This window comes from Camellia sinensis, chromosome 10 (genome assembly GCF_055761805.1).
Source record: "Camellia sinensis isolate YWXY chromosome 10, ASM5576180v1, whole genome shotgun sequence".
NCBI lineage: Eukaryota > Viridiplantae > Streptophyta > Magnoliopsida > Ericales > Theaceae > Camellia > Camellia sinensis.
In genome coordinates, this window is record NC_138970.1 from 151,519,595 (window position 1) to 151,544,983 (window position 25,389).

Genomic DNA, 25,389 nt, shown 5'->3' on the forward strand with positions numbered 1-25,389 from the left:
CGTAATATTAAATACAATTGATCATTCCGTAGGGTGTATCACGAATTTCATTTAGATTATTTAATTCGTTTATTTTGTAAGGTTATCAATTTATATCATTCATGAAAAATTAAAATCAATCAAATATTATAGTCATTTTACTTTATCATGTTTGTTTCTATATGGTCTATTTTTAGAAATAAATTTGTCATATATTTTTTCAGAGACAACGCGATAAAATGAAAATGTTAGATTATCAAATCTACTTAATTTTTTTGAATTTTTTTTTCAAATTCATTTTCTTTCTCCTACACATTAATCAATCATTTTTTCTCTCTCGTCTCTCATTTACTTTTTTTTTACACATATCTACTCAACTACAACAAAATATCAAATCATCTCATACTCTCATACTCCAAAATTATTTCCAAAATATATAACCAAACAAACCAAAAAAAAAATATAAGCTTTTTCTTCAATATTTTTTTAAAAATTTATCTCCCAAAACTAAACCATACATGCCCTAAAAATCTTACAAAATAAATAATTTAAATGATTGCAATAAGACCCCTGATGAGCACCAAAAGCCTGTCAAATTGTCTCTCAAATTCAAAGCTTAACTCATATTGAAAATATGATTACTAATACAAGACTACGAATCTCATATTCCAAAAATGTAATATGACTTCAATCAAAATAATAGTCTAAAATTAAGTGGTATATATTAGGAGAAATTTCATTTTACCCATCAAATTATATTTTGATAATCAATTTAACTCCTGTTACTCTTATAATTTTAATTTTATACCTAAATTATTTGATTTTGCATCAATTTTACCCCTACCGTTTATAATCAAACGGAAGTTATTGGCATAACACCGAAATTTCGTTTGAAATTTTATTTTGCCTCCCAAATTATCTAAAAAATATCAATTAGGCTCCAAACTTCATATTGTTTAGGGTCTAATTGATATTTTGGAGATATTTGGAAAGTACAATAAAATCTCAAATGAAAATGACAACAAGTGCCGTCTAATTATAGATAACAGTTGACAACAGGGATAAAATTAATTTAAAATTAAATAGTTTAAGTATAAAATTGAAATTACAAAAGCTATAAAGATTAAATTGATTATCAAAATATAATATGAAAGGCAAACTGAAGTTTCCTCCATATATTATTCACACAGGAGTGTCTGAATAAAATGAGACTCGGTCCCATATCATATCATATCATATCTTATGGCATTTGGGTTGTAGCATACCTCTTCTTTTCCTATATTTGTTGTTGTTCTTCTACCTAAACATTGGATTCCACCAAAGGAAAGTTCACAAATCACAATCACATAATTCTTAAACCTAAACAGTGGAGTTGTCCCAGTTGTCAGCTTATATTATTCTTAAACCTACATTACTGCTGAAGCAAGGATCTTTAAATTAATTTTTTTAAAATAATTTTAAAGTGATTTTTTTTATAGGGGAAATCATAAAAAAATAAAAATCAGGATTTAAGTTTTGTAGCAAAATAAATTTTTAATTTTATCAATTTAAATCATATTTTTTAAAAATTTATTTTCAATTTAAACAATCTGTCTATTTTTTAAAAGTAAAACTAACGAAAAAATAATATTTATTAGTCACCAAACTCAATAAAAAAAAATGGTATTTTAGACATTTTTTAATTTTTCGTACACCTTCATTCATTAAGTATAATCACTAAAATACACTTTCTTCTGTTAATTTAATTAATGAAAATAGATAAATAATTTAGATTAAAAACAAATTAAAAAATTAATTAGGGTTTTAAGTTGAAAAAAGGGCAAATTACATATACACCCCTCGAGGTTTGGCTAAATTACAGATACCCCCTGAGGTTTCGGAAATTACATCCCGCCCCCTGAGGTTTGTATTTTTATAACAATTTGCCCCCTGAGGTTTATATTTCATAACAAATTACCCCCTAATTTCTTATGCAAATATAGCATTCAGGGGGGAATTCGTAATTTCTCAAACCTCAGGGGGCATCTGTAATTTAGCCAAACCTCGAGGGGTGTATATGTAATTTGCCCATGAAAAAATTATAAACCCAGGGTCTATTTTATTTCAAGACTTAAGCCGTGTAATTTTTTTTTGCAATTGTTTCTTTTTTGTAGATTACTGTACCGTCAGCTTTTAATTATTATACCTTCAACTTTTGTACTATTAACTATCAACCACACAGAAAATCACTTTAGGGTCACTCTAAAAAAAAATTACTCTGTAGGATTTTGAGTTTTTTTCTAATATTCTTAAAAAAAAAAAAACTATTTTTGAAAATAACCAATTTTTCAAGCTATTTATTAAATTAATCAAATTTTAAAATTGTAAGTTCAAAATGCGATTTCATATTGACATGTCTCACATCTACAACACCAGTGGGTCATTTCAATATAAAATCGCATCTTCATTTGAATTTGCAATTTTATGATAAATTTGCATTTTGAGCTTGTATTTTAAAAAAAAAAATTGATTAGTTTGCTAAATAGTTTGAAAAAGAGTGACTTGGATAAATAGTTTAGTTTTTTGAAATATATAGAACAAAAAACTCATAGGATCCTTTCTTAGAAAATAATGAAAATTACACCCATACATTATGTTGTTTGCATTTTGTGTGAATTTGATTCTTATACTTCAAATTGAATCACCTCATGTGATCTAGTTTTTGAATATTTTCAAGTTTCATATTTTTCATATTTTTTGTTTTTAGTGATTTTGTTTTTATATTTTAATATTTTTTGTTAGATGTGCTTAGACTCACCTAAAAATATATGTGTCTAAATAATTCTGAAGAAAGTTCATTATACACTAAAAAAAATAGTTTTTATTTTTTTTATTTGTCTTAAATGAATTTTTTTTTTCCAAATATTTTACTCTTTAGGTGTGTTTAAAAACTAAAAAAATTGACTAACTTATGAAAAAATCACTAAAGACATAAAAACACCAAAAATAAAAAGTTCAAAAATTGTTCTTTAATTTGAAAACCAACTAATAATTTTATCCTTAAAATTTTCACATTTCAATTTAGCCCAATTGATTGCGCCTTTTTAAATTTGGCCTAAAATCAGTAGACAAAATAGTTTATTCGTTTTTTCTCAAAAAGATTCAACCTTGACGTCCAGTATGAAATAATTTATTCTTTTTTTAATGGCCCATTGCTTTTAACAAATTTTATCAATTGAAAAAAAATTGACATAACATGAAAATTAATGGATCAAATTCATGCAATTAAAATTACATAGATCAAATTAATATCATAAACAAATTACAAAGACCCCATCAAAAAAAAAAAAAAAATTCTAGAAAGTCTATCGGGTCATGGACCACTCTAGCTTATGGTAAAGGCATCAAGGGAGGAATTTGTGGCGGGATTTACAATTTCATGAGGCCACGGAAGTGGTGGAAAGTCCATAACCCAATTGGAAAGGAATGATACGTAGGTTTTGTTTGGTACGTAGATTGATTTTTTGATTTTGTAATATTTTGATTATGAAAAATGATATGGACCGCCATAGCCACAGGGGCACCCCTACTACTCCCACTGGCCTGTGATTAGTCAGTTTTTTTTTTTTTTCCTCCTCCAATCACCTACTCCCACGTGTGTGTAGGGATGGTGGGGAGAGGGGGTCTCAATCACTTCTATTTGATTCTTTTAGTTTGAGGTTAAAATAGCTTCCTTTGAGATGGTTTTTTTTTATTTTTGTAAGAGAAAAAATATAATAATTATAATTTAACTGTGACAACTTTTTACTTGAAATTAAAAGGCTTATTTTGTCATTTTATGACTAAAATAATTCCAACCTAATCCAAACGTATATGCCAAACGCACACTTACAATTTCTTCATACTGTGGTTGAATTTTTTTTTTTTTTTTCCCTTCTCTCTGTCTCCATTTTTTTAAGTATATATATATATATATATATATATATTTTTTAAGATTCCAACATAATTTAAAAGAATAATTATCAACAAATGCTATTGACTTGACTTTTTTACTCTTAAGTTTTGAGTGCACTTTTTTGTATACGTATTTTCTCCTCATTTTGATAATAAGAAAATTTAGAGACATTTTAGCCCTCGTTTAGAGCTAAAAAAACATAAAAAGATAAAATAGGCTATATAACCCAATAAAACAAAATATTACTTTTAATCATAATTATTATACTTTTTTTCTCACAAAAGTAAAAAAAATCTCAAAACAAAAAGCAAACGCGAGTAAAAAAGTCTCAACACAAAAAAATTGACTATATTAACCAATGCCAAACAACCCCTTAGATGTGTTTTGTATTTGTGGAATCGTTATTTAATACTGATAATGACACAAATAAATTTATCAAAATAATAAATAAATGAGACATTTTGATTTTTATATATGAATTTTAATTTACTTACAAATGAGATATTTTGAAAAAAATATATATATTTTTAGAACATCCACATCACGCTCATTAGCAAAGCAAGCTTCAAAATCATTCATCTATCAGCCTTGTTACACCAAAATTAAATTTGGCATTACTACATTACAAAGCTACATGTAGCGATACATTATTCACAAATTATACAATATTTTATCATTTATTTTTAAGAGTGACGGGACATTCTGTCGATCATCTAGTTGAACATCCTGCCAGGCAGTCGACTGTTGCCCCCCCCTTTTTTTTAATATGAAATACAATATTTACCGAACGTCATGCTGGATCCGGCTAGACATTCTGTTGGATGACCGGCTACTATATAATACAATGATTTGTATTATATATATATATATATATATGCAGTTTCATATATATATAATAACAATACAAAATTAGCAACTTTTCCTCTATTACTTTAGCTACTTTTTAACTATACGAAATGAATATTTTATAAAATTTAATTTTGAAATATAAAATCTGATATAGTATTTATACAAAAAAAAAAAATACTAACTAAAATAAAAATAATAATAATAATATTTTAATTATAATTCACAATTTATTGAGCGTGACCTGGGTGCTCTTTCAATGATCCAGAACCAACTTGTACCTATCCCAATTTAAATAATTTATTGCAATATAAACGTTGGAAAGGTAAAGGCAAAACAGAGAACATGTTCTTGGGGAACATGAGTACAATTGGTTACAGAGCGTCCATATGCCATGGGCCTACAAATGATCCACAATATGTCATTTGCAAGAGACTCCAGGATCCATACCTTCAATTGACAGGAAATTTGTGATTCATACCGTAATCAACTTGCCATCAGATGGAATATATATAGACATATGCTCCGACCAATGAGGCTTGGTCCAAATGGAAAGGGATTTGGATCGCTTAAGTAAAGATTTCAACTTCAAACCTTTGTAGATATAGCAAACCCCCTTGGGAGAGGACCCGCATATGCGCCCGACAGCTTCCTCAACGGATTAGTCTTGGGTCCAAAAAAAATTTGGGAATACCATGGGATACCTTAAAAAAAAAAAAATAGACATATGCTCCATGATATTATATCATTCAATTTGAGGTGGACCTCCTTCTCCTTCTCCCTTTTATTTTTTTTTTATTTTTTAATAAATTAAAAGTCTTAATATGTTGCACATTCAACTATAAATCGATCAATCAAGTACACGTACAATAAAATTTTCGTACTCCGGATTTTGCTTCTAACCATATAGATGTCATAATCTCCTCCACATATGAACAAATCCAATCATATTTGACCAAGGGTGGTCATCTATCGTAGATATATGCGTAACTCATGTATAATGACAATCTACAGCATATGTAGTTCAGATCTATAAGTTATAACGGTGACAAGTAAAAGAAAACTCATAAAAAAAAGTGATAACAGTCCAGATAGTATGAACACACAAAACAAACTAAAAGGAAAAAGAAAATAATATAGAAATAAGACGGTCAACTAGCAACAAAGATGGTGACATAAGCAGAAGAGAAAATGGAAATGGAGTTGATCAGCAAATCAAAAGTTGATCTTAAATGTAAAAAAGATGAGTTGTTGAGAGACAGAGATGGAAACTATGATGTGTACATTTTGAGTTACAATTTAATGTGATTTTGGTTACTACACTTTGATTTTGATGGTGGATAGTTATTTTAAATTCAACATGCCTTTTTTTTTTTTTTTTGGTTTTAAAAGGTTTAGGTGAGGGGAGGCTACTCTGGTTTTGGGTCAGGGCAAACTATATGTCTCAATGATAGATCGCACCACAAAAAGGATTGCTAGCAACGGAAATCCAACCTGAGCTAAGAAGGGAAACAACCCGATTCTTACCAACTCAACCAACCTCCATTGGCTCAATATGTCAGTGTAATAATATTTACGTTTTCAGTTTATATTTACAAAAATTTTATAAATTGATTTTTGTTTATTTTTAGAAAAACATAAACTACAAACGCGTTTGGTAATTGACAAAATATTTAAAAAAAATTAAAAATATAAAAAAGAGTGAGAAATGGAAATTGGTGGCAAGTGGCAGCGGAAGACGGTGGTGGAAAGTGGTAACGGTGGGTGGTGGGTAGCGGGTGGTGGTGGGTTGTGGCGGATGACGGGTGGTGGTGGTGGTGGTGGGTGGGTGACAGTGACGGGTGGTGGGTGGTAGCGAATGGGTGGTGGTGGTGGTGGTGGTGGGTGACAGTGGCGGGTGGTGGGTGGTAGCGAATGGGTGGGGGTGGTGGTGGCAGGTGGTGGCGGGCGGGTGGTGGTGGTGGATGGATGGGTGACGGTGGCGAATGGTGGGTGATAGCGAGTGGGTGGTGATGGTGGTGGTGGCGGATGGTGGTGACAGGTGAGTAGCGGATGGCGAGTGGTGGTGGGTGGTGGCGGGTGGGTGGTAGCGAGTGGACGGTGGTAGTCGTGGTGGCGGGTGGTGGGTGGTGAATGGCGGGTGGGTGGTGGTGGTGGTGGGTAGGTGGCGGGTGGTGACGGTGGGTGGGTAGGTGGGTGACGGTGGCGGGTGGTGGGTGGTAGCGAGTGGGTGGTGGTGGTGATAGTGGTGGCAAGTAATGGTGGCAGGTGGGTGGCGGATAGCGGGTGGTGGTGGGTGGTGGTGGTGGTTGGTGGGTAGGTGGGTGGGTGGGTGACGATGGCGGGTGATAACGAGTGGGTGGTGGTGGTGGTGGATGGTGGGTGGTGGTGGCAGGTGGGTAGCGGGTGGGTGGTGGGTGATGGTGGTGGTGGTGGTAGATGGCTGGTGACGACGGGTGGTGGATGGTGGCAGGTGGGTGGTGAGTGGTGGTGGCGGGCGGTGGATGGTAATGGCGGGTGGTGGCGGGTGGATGGCAGGTAGGTGGTGGATGGTGGTGGTGGTGGTAGTAGCGAGGGGTGGGTGGTAGTGGCAGGTGGGTAGTGGCTGGTGGCGGGTGGTGACTAGTGGTGGCAGGTGCTGGTGGGGAGTGGCGACGGAAGACGGTGGTGGAAAATGGTGGCGGGTGGTGGCTAGTGTTGGGTGATAAAAAAAAAAAAAAAACAGAAAACTCAAAACCGAAACATATTTTTTGAGTTTACATTTTTTAGCCAAATTTATAAACTGAGATCACTGATTTATAAATCAAAAATTTACCAAACAAGTTTTTATTTGAATTTTTAAAATTTTTATAAATATAAACTGAAAACTGAGAACGTAAATGTTACCAAACGGCACAACAATTCAATGTAATTTTGGTTAGGGAGGATAACTCGACCAAGGGATTTGTGGTGTCCCATTTTCACTCAGAATCATAAAGGGATAGAAACATAAACAAATTAATTTTGTAAACTTAATTTAATTAAGGAGCTTTGCTTGAGTGGTGCCCGTGACCCAAAAAAGTTGAGTTAAATCCAATACATCCTACTTTGGTGATATTTTCAACTATTATACCAAATCAATCACTAAATCAAGACATGCAAATCAAACAAAATTTCACATAGACAAGATACTCGATAAACCAAATAAATAACTAACGGGCCAAACAAAGTGATTTGGAGTTGACAAAAACCAAAGTCAAATAGACCAAGTAAATGCTTGAGACAAATTGAGCCAATCTAAATGTACTCCAAGCCAGAAGAGCTATACCAAACTATGGCCATATCAAAACAAACTCAAAACCAAAAAGAAAAGCCAAAATGAACCTGACCAAAAACATAACAAGAAAGAATCAAATTCAACAAAAGAACTGAAAAAAAAAAAAAAAAGTAAAGCTCTACGAAATCATATTCGAAATTGTCACAAATTGCATTCGAAGGCGCGTGCATGTAAAGGTGCTGTCAAACACAAACCAAATAGATTAAGGGGTTGTTTGAGGTGTCTTAAATAAGTACACTTTTTGTCTTTTTAGACTAAAAAATTGAAGAAAAAAATATGAATGTTTGGGTTAAATTTTTGACTTTTTTTGAAAAAATGTGTATTAAAAAATTGTATAAATTAGTATTTAAGGGAAAATTAGGATTGAGAGTTGTGCAGCCGTAATTTTTTACTTTTGGTGAATAGTGATAATTTTTTAACTTTTTGAATAATTTTTTAACTTTTTTTCAACTTGTCAAGCTTGACGTAAGTCGTAACTATATATTTTCGCAAAGCACAATACGTATTGAGACAAGTTTGCAGGGTTTTACACCCTCAAACAAATTATGCATAAGTTCTTGTAGAGCTCATTTCTCTAGTATAATGCAAACACATGCGTGACAATTTAGAGGTGTCTTAATCAACCTTTCCAAAACTAACAATGGTGCTAACTATACTTACGTCAGTATACCTTTGAATGAAATACAAATTGTTATACGGAATACCTTCAATCACAACAAAAGCACTACTGTTACTATGTTAGCTAACATAAAATAGACTGATGATTGAAATTAAAACCATTTTAGAAATTTAGGGTTCTATTTGAAAAAATTAAGAAGTCAGAATTTAATTTAGGGTAAAATACAGTTTGTCCCTTTTATAGTCACTTTTCCACTTTGGCCCTGAAAGTTTTGTTTTTCTCACTTTGACCCTTCATATTTTAACTTTTTTCCAGTTTACTCCTAAAGCTAACTTCTATTTAAAATTAGACAAAAAATGCCACAATAAGTGTCACAAAACATAAAAAAACATTATTATATTAGGATTTGAATTTGTGTCAGAGATGTGAGTTATATATAATAAAATATTTTTATGTCACACAACTATTAATGTGTCATTTTTTATCTAATTTTGAACAAAAGTTAGTATTAGGAATAAACTAAAAAAAATTTGCAACATGCAGGGTCAAAGTGGAAAAAAATAAATTTTGAAGGCCAAAATGGAAAAGTGGTCAAATATAAAGGGGACAAAGCGTAATCTACACTTTAATTTAGAGGGTTGTTGTTAGTACCTACTTAATTTTTTTGAATCCCCCATTTATTTGAATCCCCACCCTAAACCTTAAATTTTAATAAGATTTTTTTGCACACTCCACTTAATACAAATTTTATCCGTATTCATAATATCATCACACCCAAGTGCACACCACCTAATTTTGCACACTCTCTTTTCTTCTTCCCTCAATAAACGATAAACAATTGAGAGACGATTAAGAACAACAAGCGATTGAGAGATGAATCGAATGTCCTTCTCTTCTCATTCTCTCATAATTGATGGTCTCTTGTTTCTTGTTGCCATGAACGACAATATCTCGTCGGAAATCTCTTTGATGGTCTCTTTCTTCTTCTCTCAGGTAACCTCCAACTTCCCATTATATATTTATTTTTTTTGTTTATTTCAAAGGGTTTTAGAGCGAAAAACCCTCAGAACAATAGATATAGGAAAAAAATCCTACAAAATGGAATCGTTCGGCATTCCAATGTTCGGCATTATATTATTGAATAGAACCTTAACAATCGGCAAATCAATATCGAACCGAAAATGACCCCGAATTGTAAACGGAAGATAGATAAATTTATCAATGCAATGCCAACCTTATCAGAATTGTTTTCATCGTCCTCCATTATTCTATAAATATCAACGAATGGTGAAAATGACCACAAATGTAGAAACTCAGAATCTGTAATAGAATTGTTTGCAACGTAACTAATTTGGAATACCGAACACATTTGAAACCACCGAACAAAACCTTAACTGATTAGGTGGTTTCAAATGTTTTTCATTGAAGATAAATATGTGACTTTAGGAAGGTGATGAAGACAAATAGGGTAAAGGTTTATGTTAGTAAAAAAAAAAAAAGTATAAATGGGGATAGATGTAGGTGTACAATATTGTAAAGTGTCATTTTAATTATTTTCATTTAGTGGGCGTGTGTTCCATTAAAAGTTATCCGTTAAAGTAATTTTACTTGAAAGTATAATTATAATAATATTGTAAAGTGTCATTTTAATAGCACTCTTAATTTATTATTAGAGTTAAATTTTGGGTTATTTTTGTAATATCTTAATACTATCACGTGACTATTATCCGTTAATTTTGAAATGGCATTATATAAATGTGTTCAATTGTGATTTGACTCAAAGTTTGGGTGTTGATTGAGATAATTTAAAAGTCGAGGGGTAAGGTTAAATTGAATGTAAAGTGTAAGGGTAGAAAATGAAATTTAATTTTAAAATATTTTAATCACCTATTATTTTTATTTTTGTTTGAGGTGGCCAATACCATTTTATATGTGACCGATATATTTTGATATGGCATTTTCAAATATCACAATGTGTATATGGCGAAAATTTAAAGCCATAATATTTAGCATTTTTCTCTTACGACAATGTTAGGTAGCTCAAATTTTTGTGGCTCAAATGGCTCAAATCTGTCAAAACGACGTCGTTTTGACAGATTTTGAGTGCAAAACGACGTCGTTTTGACAGATTTGAGCCATTTGAGCCACAAAAATTTGAGCTACCAAATATTTTCCTTTCTCCTAGAAGATAGTTAAAATGTAATATGAACTGGTTGAATACTTCACTTGAATTTTAATGTCAAATTTTTTTATGTGCAGGGATGGCAATGGATACCCTACCCTGTGGGTATCCATGGAGATCCAACCCAAATACATAGATTTTCTCATTTTTTTCTTATCCATTAGGTAGGGTAGGTGATATTCTTTAAATATCCATAGGGGATGGGTACCCACTAATTTCCCCATATCTTTTTTTTTTTTTTTTTTAAAGATTCACAACTAAAACTAAATATACATTCAATCTTTTTTATTTTATTTATTTATTCAAGTTCACAACCAACTTTTTTTTTTTTTTTTTTTTTTTTTTTTTTTAAGATCCACAGGATTAAACTACAGGATCATAGAACTCTTTAAATGCTCTCTTCTTCTTCTTCTTCTTTTTTTTTTTTTTTCATTTTTTGTTTTTGTTTTTATTTTTGTTTTTGTTATTGAACTGCCTTTAAATGCCGTTGAATTTCCACGTTAATTAAGGACACGTATCATTTTGTTAGTGGACAACGGTAAATCAGGAGTTCACGGTTGTGCTGAGAATAACTTATTCTCTTTCATTTTAAAATAAAATGATTGAATTTTTCTCAAATTTAAATATAAACTTAATTATTATATTTGGGTTTGTTGTAGGGGTGAACAAATCTTAGGATGGACTCAGTTTGGGTCGAAGTTGGGTGATTCCATTTACATTTAAAAAATTATTTAGCATGTTTAACTAAAATTTTAAAATTTTATTTTTTATTATATTTTATTATAAATTTATTAATAACGATAATATATATTAAATCTTAAAATGATTTTTTTTTTTTTGTCACTGTACACTCTAATTACTTATACGTATTCTTTATATTTAAGTCTCTTCATATTCTTCTCAAGTTTCAATTATTTTTTATTTTCATCTTTTTACTCACTCCAAAACTCAAGTCCATTCCATCAAAATTCACTATTATTATTAGCATTATTGTTTCTTATTGTGTTATTATTTGTAAATAGAAAAAAGTTTGAATAAAATCAAATAATAAATAAGAATAATAATCAAAAATGTTTTTCTAAAGGTTTTGAGATTTTTTTTTTTAATTTTTTTTTTATCAGGACAGTTATGAATTTGAATGATTGAACTATCGTCCATTATATGATGCATCAGCCAGAAACATTATAGGAAAAAGGTCATTTGAATGATCGAACTATCGTCCATTATATGAATTTGAATGTATATTTAGTTTTTTTTGTGTACCTTAAAAAAAAATAAAAAATAAAATAAAAAATTAAGTTGTTAATATTAAATATATTAAAAAAGAAAGAAAAAAAGATTGAAGGTATATTTAGCTAAAACCTTAAAGCAAAAAAAAAAAAAAAAAAAAAAAAAAAGGTTGTTAACATTAAATATATTTAAAAAGAAAAAAAAAGATTGAAGGTATATTTAGCTTTTGTTGTGAACCTTAAAAAAAAAGAAAAAAAAAAAGAAGAAGTTGTTAACATTAAATATATTAAAAAAAAAGAAAAAAAAGATTGAAGGTATATTTAGCTAAAACCTTAAAAAAAAAAAAATTGTTAACATTAAATATATTAAAAAAGAAAGAAAAAAGATTGAAGGTATATTTAGTTTTTGTTGTGAACCTTAAAAAAAAAAAAAGATTGAAAGTATATTTAGTTAAAACCTTAAAAAAAAAAAAAAAGATATTAAAAAAGAAAGAAAAAAGATTGAAGGTATATTTAGTTTTTGTTGTGAACCTTAAATTAAAAAAAAAAAAATTCTTAACATTAAATATATTAAAAAAGAAAAAAAAAGATTGAAGGTATATTTAGCTTTTGTTGTGAACATTTTAAAAAAAAAAAGTTGTTAACATTAAATATAAAAAATAAAAATAAAATAAAAATGGGGATTAAAGTGGGTTGGGGAAAATCCAAACCCATTAGGAAATGGGGAGGGTGGTACCCATGGAGAATGGGGAATGGGGAATGAAGAAAATTTATTATAGGGAAATGGAGATGGGGAATTAATATCCACCCCATTAACCCCATTGCCATCCATATTTATGTGTAAAAGTAAAGTAGCTCATCGACAAACAATGGACGTTCACAAAAAATCAGTTTCATGTACCCTTATTAATAAATTCTTAATATTATAAAAAGATATGCCAAATTGTAGAAAAATAAAGATTAAATTATACTTTACCCCTTAATTTTTACAGTTTTTTCACTTTGACTTTTGAATATCTTTTTTGATATTTATTTTTGTTAAATTAAAAAATTTAGAAAATAAATTTTGAAAACTCAACCAGGCAAGAATTTTTGGTTTTGGCTGGTGGATCTTAAAATTTTAATGTAATCTATTTTTGTGAAATATGGTTAGTAACTTGGTAATTTTTTTTTAATTTATCCAAAATTGGATAATAGTTGATTTTGATAATAAATTGAGAAAAATTGTAATCGTTAAAGGCTAAACTTAGGGGAAAAAATGTGAAACTTATGAAGGTAAGTTGTAATTTACTCGTTTTTTTGTCACAGTCGCTAACATGGTATTTTTTATTTAAAATGAGATGATAATTTATTTTGAAAATAAATTAAAAAAATTACAAATATTAGAATCAAAGTAAAAATAAATAAAAAAATTTGAAGATTAAATTAAAGTAAACAATGTAAAATTAAAAAGAGGCATAGTATAATTTACCAAAAAATAAAGGGTAATTACAAATGCAATCCTTATGGTTTGCTTAAAATACAATTTGTCTCGTGGTTTTGAAAATTATATCCCGCCCCTTGAATTTTTAATTTCATAATAAATGACTCATTTTATTAATAAATTATCAAGTCAATTAACAGTTTTTGATGATATTGAAAATTTATTTCAATTAATAATTTAGGTAATTTTGTTATTATATCGGAAAATAGTTAGAAATTTTATTTTTTCAGTTAGTTTTGTTAAATAAAAAATTATGATAAGAAAATATTTATAATTTTCCAAATTATATCGGACAATTTGTATTTTTAACAAATCTCAAAAGGTGTATTTATAATTGAGTTTAGTTTTTTTCAAATTATCATATCAACTTCAGAAAGCGTTTGACTTTAGTAAATTCATTTTGAGATTGATATTAATAATTCGAACTGTTCATTTTTTTAAGACTTGTTAAGTAGAATATACATACAAAAAACATAAAATAATTAGACATTAATAGCTATATTTTTTAATCATATTTATATTTAAAAAAATAAATGATAAATATAATTTTAAGAGTAATTATTTTATTTTTTATAATATATATATTTTTAAATATATAATTATCAATATTCAATCATCTTAATTATTTTCATGAATATTTTCCGCAGAGTAATGATAGGAGTCATAAAAAAAATATTATGAAGATGATCATAAAAGATTCTTTACATTTAGATTACCTATATAATAAAACACCACACACTAATTAAGAAATATAAAATTTTCATAAAAAATTTTGAATAATACTTGGGACCCCTTTTGGGGTCATCCCCTCACCCCCCCTTTGCCACGTGGCGGGTGGTGATTGGAGGAGCAGGAAAAAAAAGAAAAAGAAAATGTAACCAATGAGAGAGAGAGGGGGCTAAAGGGGATTGAAAGAAAAGGGGAGATGAATCATTGTTGAAAAATTTTATGATATATTTTGTTATGACCCTTGCATTATTGTTTTCCGCGACTAATTTCAAAGCATTTCCCCCCAAAATAAAAGTAGAGCAATGTTAGATGCCGCCAATTGATTTTGAGATCTCGCTCTGCTTGGGGTTATCAACATTAATAATATACATAATGTTTAGGGTTTACATGAGTTGACTCCAAGTGTAAAAGGTCTGTTTGGGGAGGAGAATTCTACATAGGTATATATATTTAAGGATAAATTATAAATACACTCTTTACATTTGATTAAAATAAAAATTGCTTGTTATATTTTTGAAAATTATATTACACTCCCTGAGATTTCTAATTTCATAAAAAATCAACTATTTTATTAATAAATTATCAAGTCAATTAACAATTTTTAATGATGTTAGAAATATGTTTCAATTAATAATTTAAGTAATTTTATTATTGTACAGGAGAGTAATTATGAATTTCATTTTTTCAGTTAATTCTGTTAAATAAAAAGTTATGACAATGGGGTATTTATAATTTTTTAAATTATAAGAGACAATCTGTATTTTAAATAAATAATCTCAGAAGATGTATTTATAATTTATCCTATATTTAATTATATTATTATTATTATTTAATCATAATATTATTTTAAGATGTGTAATTATGTTTTATATAATATTTAATTATAACTTAAAAAATATAAAATTATTTTTTTTTAATTATAAAATAAATATGACCATAATCTTTCCCGTTGGTAACGAGTTACAGCTGTTCATGCCAAGTCTTTTCAAACTTTTTTTTGTTTTGGTTGACATTTGTCTTTCCAGTCTCTCTTAAGCCCTACTGTGGCTATTTACAAAAGGCAATTTAAGCTAAGTTTAGAAAGACTAAATAAGTGTACTTTTTAACTTTTTATGAAATATGGGTTAAATTTGGGTTGGGTTTGAAGTGATGTGTTAGAGAGATGATGTGACTTAAATGAGATGATATGACTTAAATAGGATAGTGACTTTTTGACTTTTTAAATTTTTTTGAGGATGTCAAACTTGGCCTTAGCCTCCGTTTGGGAAGCGAAAATGACTATTGTGGCTCTTTATAAAAGGCAATTTAGCCTCTGTTTGAAAAGCGAAAATGACTATTGTGGCTCTTTGTAAAAGACAATTTAGCCTCCGTTTGGGAAGCGAAAATGACTAATAGTTTGAAAAAAGTGATTTGATTTTAGCTCGAATTCGAATTTAAAGACAGAGACAGAGGAGAAAGAGGGAGAGAAGAGAGAAAGAAGAGAGGAGAAGAAAAAGAGGATGAGAGAGGGAGAAAGAGAGAGGAGAAGAGGAGATCGTCGCAGCACCACCATTGTCGCCTTGCTGCCGCCGATCGTCGCAGCACCAGAGATCGTCGCAGCACCACCGCCGTCGCCTCCGGCACCGCCTCCACCTCCTCCTCCCCTGTGATTATGCCCCCTCCAGTCCTCCTCATCCTCCTCCTCCTTCCTCCTTTCTCCTCCTCCTTCCTTCTCTTCTTCTCCACCATTCTTCTTATTCTTCTTCCTTTTGCAACAAAAACACAGGGAAAAAAAAAAAAAAAAAAAAGACACCAAAACGATGTCGTTTTGGTGTCGAGCCAAATTTGAGCCAAACTCTTTCAAGTTACATAGCGGGGTCGGTTTGGGAAGGTAGTTTTGTCATTTTTTTTTTTTGTTAAAATAGTCAAAAAAAAATAAAATATATTTTTTATTTAATAAGAGAAAATATCACATCTAATCTATAATCATTATTTTTTTTTCATAAAAATTTCAAAAAGTCAAAGGCCTTTCCGAACGAGACTTTTTAGCCTTAGGCTAAAATAGCCAAAAAAACCAAAAAATCAAAAAGTTAAAAAACCAACTCACTTTCCAAACGAACCCTTATTAGTTTTTTGAATTTTTTAAATCATATTATTTTTTTTATTTTTTGAATATTTAAAAAAAATCAAAATATTAATTTTTAATTTACATTTCAAAATAGTTTGGGAAGTGTTTTTTTTTTTTTTTTTGGCTTTGTTTGGCGTTTGCTTTTTAGCTAAATTAGTAAAAAAAATAGACAAAATATACTAAAAAATAAATAAGATAAAATATCACATCTAAATCATAATTGTATTATTTTTTCCCTCAAAAAAATCTAAAAAGCCAACACAAATGAACTTTTTAGACCGAACTAAAATAGCGAAAAAATCCACATGCCAAACGACAGCTTGTTTATTGGCTTTTATTAAAAAAATATGTAAAAAAATAGAGAAATTATGTGTCTCAAATAAGTCACTAAACTAACTTTTTTCCTATCGGTCAAAATAGGCTTAAATATAAAGAATAATTTTGCCTCCGTTTGGAAAGTGGGTTGGCTTTTTGGCTTTTTGGTTTTTTTGGCTATTTTAGCCTGGGCTTAAAAGCTTGGTTTGGGAAGGGCTTTTTGGCTTTTTTGAGTTTTTTTGTGAGAGGAGAATGTAATGATTATGGGTTGGATGTGATGTTTTGTTTGTTATGACTAAAATAGCCTATTTTGTTTTTTGTGGCTAAAATAGCCAAAAAATCCTGTAAACCCACTTGCCAAACACAGGCTTTATGTGCCTACCTTAAGTCTAACTGTAGAGATCACTCATTTATAATTAGGCCTTTTATCTTAACTACCTAGAATTTATCTTGAAAGAGATTGTATGATTGAGATTATAAATTTGTATAGTATGTGATTTATATATAGAGTGAATTTGAATCACAAAATAATAATTCTAAATAATTTGTGAACAGTTAAGTGAGAATTTTGAATAACAATGATAAATAATTATACATTTTGTAAAACCTTGTATGCATTTTATTATTTAAGGGTGCTCGCGGTTCGATTTTAGACGGTTTGGTTTGCGGTTTGAACCCACCCACATATGTGCAGTTTAGGAAAAATTGAACTCGTAATCGCCCGCAGTGTAGGTTGTGGTTTGTGCGAATAGGGTTCGCAGATGTGTGGGTGGTTGCGGCTGGGTTGCGAACTGAATTTTTTTCTTTAAAATTAAATTTGAGCCTTCTTTTTTCCATTTTATAAATATTTATTTTGGATCTTTTTTCTCCCATTTTATGAAATACTCAACATTAATAATTAATGAATTAAAACTTATAAAATTAAAACACAACAAAATCAATTCTTAACGCAAGCAAATCATTCAAAATCCTAAATTTTTTAAATAAAATCATAAACTAACGCAAAGCACATCTTTCAAAATCTTAAATTAAATCATCAAAATCTTTCACTACTCAACAATACAATTAAAGTAAAATCATTTAAAATCCTAAACTTACTTAAAAGTAATTCTTCATTAACTTTTACATTCATCCAAAATGTAATAATAAAATAACAATAAATTGTTGTCAAATTTCATCCAATTCAAACTCATTAAATAAAATAAAAATATTTGCAAACTTACAAAATCCATCATAAAAAAAAATAATAATAAAAAATAAAAATAGTCTAAGTTTGGGCAGGTTGTTGCGGGTTCGCTATAATGTCATATTTCAAACCGCATCCGTTCACATTATGTCTGCGAAACTATCCATTTGTATGTGGATCGAATCGGGTTAGGCGTGTTAGGCGGTTCGGACAACCCTATGCCCTACCCTAATATTATTCATGGAAATAAATCTACCTGATAACTGTAACAGCCTTATCGGAATGACTTTCTTAATTTTTGTTTCATAAATAATATACACATATTGTCTTATAAAACAAGCTGTTTGAATTATCGAAATAGAACTTATACTGGGTTTCATGTAAGGGTGTAAAAATGGTCCGCGACCCGTGAGCGGCCTGAAACCTACCCCCTGCTCAAGATGGGCCCGACCCATTTAGGCCCGCCCCAACTCGAGCCCGTGGGTTAGGACTTGAGCCATCATTTTGAAGCTCGCCCCGCCCTGTGGGCCCGACACATGGCTCGACCCATCGGCCAGCTTAAAGTCCACTTAGGGCCTGACTCGAAGCCCAGCTCGCGCGCGAGGCCCAGTGTATTTTTTAGTGAAAAATAATAAACTTTTGATAGAAAAAAATTTTAAAAATAAAAAAAAATGGTCAAGCCGTCCCAAGCCCGAAGCTAGGCCCAGGCCACCGGGCCAACTCGAGGCCCCACCCAAGGCCTGAATACCCCTGGGCCTGGGCTTAATTTTTTGTTCATGGGCCAGCTCGGCCCAAAATTTTGATAGGAGCCCATGAGGCCAGATTTACACCCATAGTTTCATGGGTTAAGACAACACCTATAATTCTGATTTTACACTAGAGACAAGCTATTTTTTAGGATAAATTACACTTTTTGCACCCTTATACATTACACCAAATCTCATTTTAGTCGTTACACAAAATTATGACAATTAACTCCTACACTTTTGATCAAATCCTACTGTAGTCCCTATATATGAAATTGTGACGATCAAACTATTGCACTTTTAGTTAAATCCCACTTTGGTCACTGCACAAATGTCAATGTCCCCCTCTTGTCACTCCATTGTTTAAATTTTTAACAAAATACAGTCATGTGACAAGAATATGAGTGCAACATGAAGGTAGGAGAAAAAATATCCATATTTTTTATTAATATATACTAAGCATATAAGAGTTATAAAATACAATATATATAAAGTTTAAATTGATAAAATTAAATATTCATAATTTATTTTATTACGAATTTATAATGGTTAAACTCTTATAACAATTAATATCCAAATTAGGGGTGTGCACGGTGTAGTTCGGACGGTTTGGAAGTAAAATTACAAATTGAATGGCGGATTGGTAGATTAGCGGAATGACAAATTGCGGTTTGGGCAGTTGTTGCGGATTGACAGATTGGAGAATATTCTAACTAATTATTATACATTTACAAAATATATGATACTAATTTACATAATATTTTTCATATATATAACACAAAGTAATTTTACATAATATGTATCATATATATATACTATTAATTTGTAATAAATTTCATATCTGAAATCTCTCTCACACTAATTTTTACTATGATATTTCATTGGAGATTAAAAAATATATATATATTAACTATAGCGGAGCAGAACGATTTAGAAGGCGGATTATAATTTTAAAGCTTAAACCGCGATTAGCGGTTAGAGCGGTGCAAATTAATGCGGATCAGCGTGATTTTAGCGGATTAAACAGTATTTTATAAGATCCTAATTCAAACTGGGCATTTGTTTTGACTTTAAAATGAGATCCCAGCAAATGGATGGTAGGTTTGATTCTTTAAAATTAATCGAGGTATGCATAAATTGGTCGGACACCCAGTTTAAAATAAAAAAAAAACTTCTTATTACGAATTTATAATGTTTTTTAGCTTTCGTTTGGGATGTATATTGACTTTTTAATTGTTTTAGTTTGAAGTTAAAATGTTTTATTTATAATACACTTTTTGATTTTTTAAATTTTTTATAAGTAAAAGAATAAAATAATTATAATTTAAATGTGATATTTTATTTTATTAATATTTTAATTTATTTTATCTTTTTATTATTATTTTAACCCAAATAACCAACGCCAAACATAGCCTACTTTCATTAGAATTACATACCAACAAATTATGAGATTGGTGTGTAAGATTAAGGCCTAGTTTGACAAGACTAAATAAGTGTATTTTTTGATTTTTTATGAAATATGGGTTGGGTTTGGATTGAGTTTGAAGTGATGTGTTAGAGAGGTGATGTAACTTAAATAAGATAATATAACTTAAATAAAATAATGACTTTTTAATTTTTTATCTTTTTTTAATCATGTCAAATTTGACCTTAAAAAAAAAACAAACGGAGCGAAAATTACGCCGGTGACGGGCCCGCCGACCTTAGGAGCAAGGTCAATTTCCACAGGGTCGGTTTTAATAACAAAAGTTCAATCCATCCATCGACCCATGCCAGCTGTCAGTTCCATAGGGCGAGTACGGCTCCTACTCACCATCTCGGCCTTTCAAGTCACATGTAATGTAATAGGTCGTTGTTGATATTTACAGATTTTTATTGCATTAAATAATAAAAAAATTATGAATAAATTATAAATACATATTTAAAATTTGTTTAAAATATAAATTAGTTTTTGTAATTAAAAAAATAAAAAATTAGTAAAATATCTCTTTTTAATTTTACGTAATAGGAGAGGTTCGATATGATTTATTAACTAAAATCTCTCCGTAAAATCAAAAAAATTATATATGAAAATTGAAATTTTTTTATGTCAAGATGAAATTTTTTTGTATCGATTTTTTTTTTTTGTAAAAATATTGAGAGACTCTAATTATTATGAAAACATTATAAATTATTTATCTTATAAAATTTTAATATCAGAGATTTTAAAAAAATTATTCTTTCAAAAATTATAAATATTTTTCATTGTTAGAATTTTTTATTTAACATAATTAATTAAAAAAATAATGTTCATAATTACTCTTACATAATGACAAAATTATTTAAATTATTAATTAAAATAAATTTTTGACATCATTAAAAATTGTTAATTGAATTGATAATTTGCTAATAAAAAAAACATTTGTTATGAAAAAAGAAATTTTAAGAGGTGAGATGCAATTTTCATACTATAAACTTTAGGGGATGAATTTGTAATTTATTCAAAAATTATTTATTTATTTATTTAGGAGTGTTTTGAGAAATGCATTTTTTAAACTTTTTTTTAAAAATTTATTTTTTTGAATTTTTAAATTTTTTTTTAAAAAAATTTAAATTTCTAAATTTAGACAAGTTGAAATATTATAATTTTTTTAAAAATTCAAAAAAATTTTAAAAAGACAAAAATAAACCGCAATAAATAAATTTTTAGTTTATTTTCATCTTCGGTGAGTTTTTTTTTTTTTAAAAAAAATATACTTTTTAAATTTATCTTGATAAGATAAAAAAAATCATATAATTTTGAAAAAAAATTATTAAAATAAAAAAATTAAAAAAAGAGGTGTTTTTTTTTTGGAGTAATATTAGGAATCATGAAAAAAATATCATGAAATGTCTCACGAAGATTTTTCATCATTTGATTAGTATGTAGTATTTTTTTGTATGTATTATCTAACGGTAAAATTTTTTTCCTGATTATTTTCATGATATTTTTTTCATAATATCTAACATTATTATTATTATTATTATTATTATTATTATTATTATTTTTGCCAAAATGGTTAGTTTTGTGGAGCGTTAGGGGGTGCGAGAAAACCGATGAGATTTATCGCGGGAGCCATTGCCTGCATTTTCCAATAAAATAATATAAATACAGTTTCTGCAGCCTTTTCTGCATCTCTTGTCCCCTACCTCTCTCTCTCTCTGTTTATTCGCGCTCCCAAACACCTCTCTCTCTCTAATCACATCTCTTTTTCAGATTCCTTCAATTCCCTTCCCTCTCTATAAAATCTCTGTTTACCCTTTCCTTGTTATACCTTACACCCCTAACCGTTTTCTCTTTAGTTTTTTTTTCTTTCTTTTTTGTTTTCTTTTTTGTTTTACTTGTTCGAATTCGAGGAGCTTTAGTTATACTACCTATCTGCAGCTCGCTCAGGTATGACTTCTCTCTTTTTCCTCATCGAATTGATTTCTTCAACCTATGTATGCTATGTTCAATTGAATCCTCTTTTGTATTTTTATTTTTTCAATTTCATATGATTTCTGAGACTTGTTTCCTCATATTCCTCGAGGTTTTCTCATATTTTTATTTATTTTTAAAAAAAAATTCGTTCTAAATTTTTTTTGTTGAATTTTAATTTTTTAGCTGCGAAAATGTTTTATTTTTATTTTTATTTTTTTTAAGGAAAATAAAATAGGAATCACCACTAATTATATTTCACTTTCATCAATATTTTTCTGTGATTTCTTAAACGTGTTATCTCATATTCCTTTCAGGTTTTCTCATAATAATTTTTAAACAATTTCCTCCAAAATATTTTTTGTCCGGATTAATAATTTTTTTTTTTAATTTATTTTTTTGTTTCAATAACGATCTGCGAATAAGTTTGGAATTTTTTATTTTTTATTTTTGGTGAAGCTCTGATATATATATATATATATATATATATATATATATTCAACCTCTAGGAAGAACATAGAAATTGTATCAGCTGTAGAAACTAGTTTTTTGCCAAGAAATCAACTAACAGAAGCTCGAAAAAAATTGTCTAAGTTGTTGATTTGTTCAAAAGGGAAAAAGTTTTGATTTTTTCGATGGATCTGCTTCGTTTACCCTAATTCAAACTTTATTTATGGTAGATTTCAAATTTTAGCTAGATACTACTGTTATTATCAAATAGATTTAATTTATTTTTATTTATTTAGATCTCGATCTACAACTGTTCATATCCTTCAGATCTGTTCATAAAAATTTTAAAATTAATTAATTAATTAATTTTTTTGAATCGAATCAGGCGTTGTGGAAGTGAGATCTGAATGAAAATGAATCACTGTGCGGTTCAACAACAAAACGCCTTCGCAGCCTGTGAAGAGATGAGGAGCTCTGTTTCCGTTTCGATCTACGATCGGAGAGAGACTGTGGTTTGTCCCAAACCTCGTCGTCTCGGTCTCCTCAACACCGGCCTCAACGATCAATTCAGACCTTTGAGATGGCATATGAGGTATTTTTTGCTTTTGTTTTTACAATTCCTTGCCTTTTTTTAATCCAGAAAAACATAACTGTTATTAATCTTAATTGTTTAATTAACAGTTATCAATCGGAGCTGTGTGAATCGAAAGCAGGGACAGAACTCCTCGACATCATCCTCACGAAGGTACTGTTTAATTTTAATTATCTATAATATTTCTGCTTCCATATTTTTCTGTTTAATTTCTGTGTGCCAATAAATAAATAAATAAAATAAAAATTGCAAAAAAGATGCCATTTTTTTGTCCATAAAACAATTTTGGGAACATTAAAAAGGGGAAAATTGTTTTTTTTTTTTTTCTACTCTTCTAAGAAAATAAATCTGAGTTTTTAATTTTGTCAATTTAAATTTTAAATTTTTTATTCTTTTTCAATCAGAATCATCTGCCTTAAAAAAATATATTTTAAAATTTTATTTACAATTACATTGAGTTTAATGACTAAAATAATTTTTTTTTTCATTATTTGTACCTATCCAAAATAGGGTGATGGTTTAGATTGAAAACATACTTTGAGTTTTTCTTCTTGTAATTTCTCCTTAAAAATTTTAATAGAAGTGTATGGACATCGAATACTTGTTGCAATTGAATGGTTTAGAATAATTTTGTGCTGGATTTGGATGTATATTGATGTGTGGTGTCTATGATTTTACAGGGTGGTTATGGTGCGGAACAATCTTGTACACAGGTAGCCTCGTCGCCCCCATTTTTTTGTGGGTCTCCGCCGAGTAGAGTATCTAACCCATTAATTCAGGACGCTCGATTTGGGGATGACAAGTTCACCCCCATCTCACCACGGTCGATTCCTATTCCCTCTGGCTCCGGGTTGTCTTCCTCATCAGCTTCCTCCTCTAGGAAAGGGGGTTGTGTGAGGGCGAATTTTGGGAACAACCCAGCCGTGAGGGTTGAGGGGTTCGATTGCCTGGACAGGGATAGGCGAAATTGCAGCATCCCTGCCCTGGCCTAGTGAACCCAAATCTAAAACACTAAAAGTACTATATAGCAAACTGAAGCCGAAAGACAACATGAGACAACAACAATCTTGATTTAGGGGGAGATGAATTTTGCACACTTCACTGAGGGGGAAGAAAGTTGGATCCTTTTGTTGATGTAAATATGTTTAAAAGGGTCGTCTTCTGTAAGTAAATGTGTCTGTAAGTAAAGAGTTGTTAACCAAATAAATGGAGAGACAGAGGCTTAGGTTCTGTTGATCCCTCTTATGATGTAAGTAGGTATGAAGAGGGGTATTTTTAAAAAAATTATTAACCATTTTAGGGTCTATGAAAATGCAAATCTTTTTAGTGGTCGGCTTTGTAAAGTGAATTTGTAAAAAACCAAAAGTTGGTATGAGTCATCTTTAGTGGTGTCAGTGGTGACATTTTATCATTGTAAATATATGATGATCGTCAAGGTTTTATTATTGTCTTGTTAATGATCTGTGTGCTGCCATTATTTTATTTATTTATTCTCTAGTTTATTTTTGCATCTTTGATGGCAAAGTGGTGTGATGTTGAGATGTGTTATAGCTTATTTGTCACGCGATAGCATCATCATAGAAAAAGCTTTGGAGTGGTTACTACTTTCTTGTTAGGCAGAGTTGCAACCATTTTTTTCGGCTTTTTGTTCCAATGTTCTTCGTTTATGGATCTCATGATAATGTTCTTATCTCATGTAGTACTTGATCTGTTTGGTGAGAAAAATGGGAGTGAAAACTTATGTTGGTAATAATGTTGCGTTGGTTGAAAATTTTAGGAAGAAAAATAAAAAAGATAGGTAAAATGTGAATAAAATATATTTATATTTTATATAATTTTATATATTTTTTTCTCTTCTTTTTCAATTTTTTTTTAAAATTTTTCAACCAAACAGAACATAAGAAATGGTTTGTTTTAGATTTTTTTTTTAAAATTAAAACTTAATTTGTTTTAGAATTTTTTTCTTAAAATTAAAAATTAGTTTGGTGAAAGAAATAAAAAAAATATTATAATTTTTAAAAATTTATTATAATATTTATGATATTAATTTTTATTAAACCAGTTTTTATTGTATTTAAAAAAAAAATTGATTTGTTTTTCTTGAAATACAATTCAACAAAATCTTTGGTCCGTTAGTTTTAGTTTTTAAAGAGTTGTGAGTTTTAAATTATATTTTAAAAGATTTACAAAGCGTAAAAATTTGTTTGTTATGGTTTTTGAGAATAATTTTTAAATGATTT

The 25,389-nt window shown here is 29.5% G+C and overlaps 1 protein-coding gene across 1 annotated transcript; it reads left to right on the forward strand.

Annotated features, from left to right (window-relative positions):
• Window positions 1-21,687: 21,687 nt before the first annotated feature.
• On the forward strand, window positions 21,688-24,606 carry LOC114292988 (uncharacterized). Its single transcript, XM_028236993.2, has 4 exons — window positions 21,688-22,083; window positions 22,943-23,149; window positions 23,239-23,302; window positions 23,830-24,606. Exons 2-4 carry the CDS (start codon window positions 22,965-22,967, stop codon window positions 24,139-24,141), a joined length of 561 nt encoding a protein of 186 aa, XP_028092794.2. The 5' UTR covers window positions 21,688-22,083; window positions 22,943-22,964; the 3' UTR covers window positions 24,142-24,606.
• The last annotated feature ends 783 nt before the right edge of the window (window positions 24,607-25,389 follow it).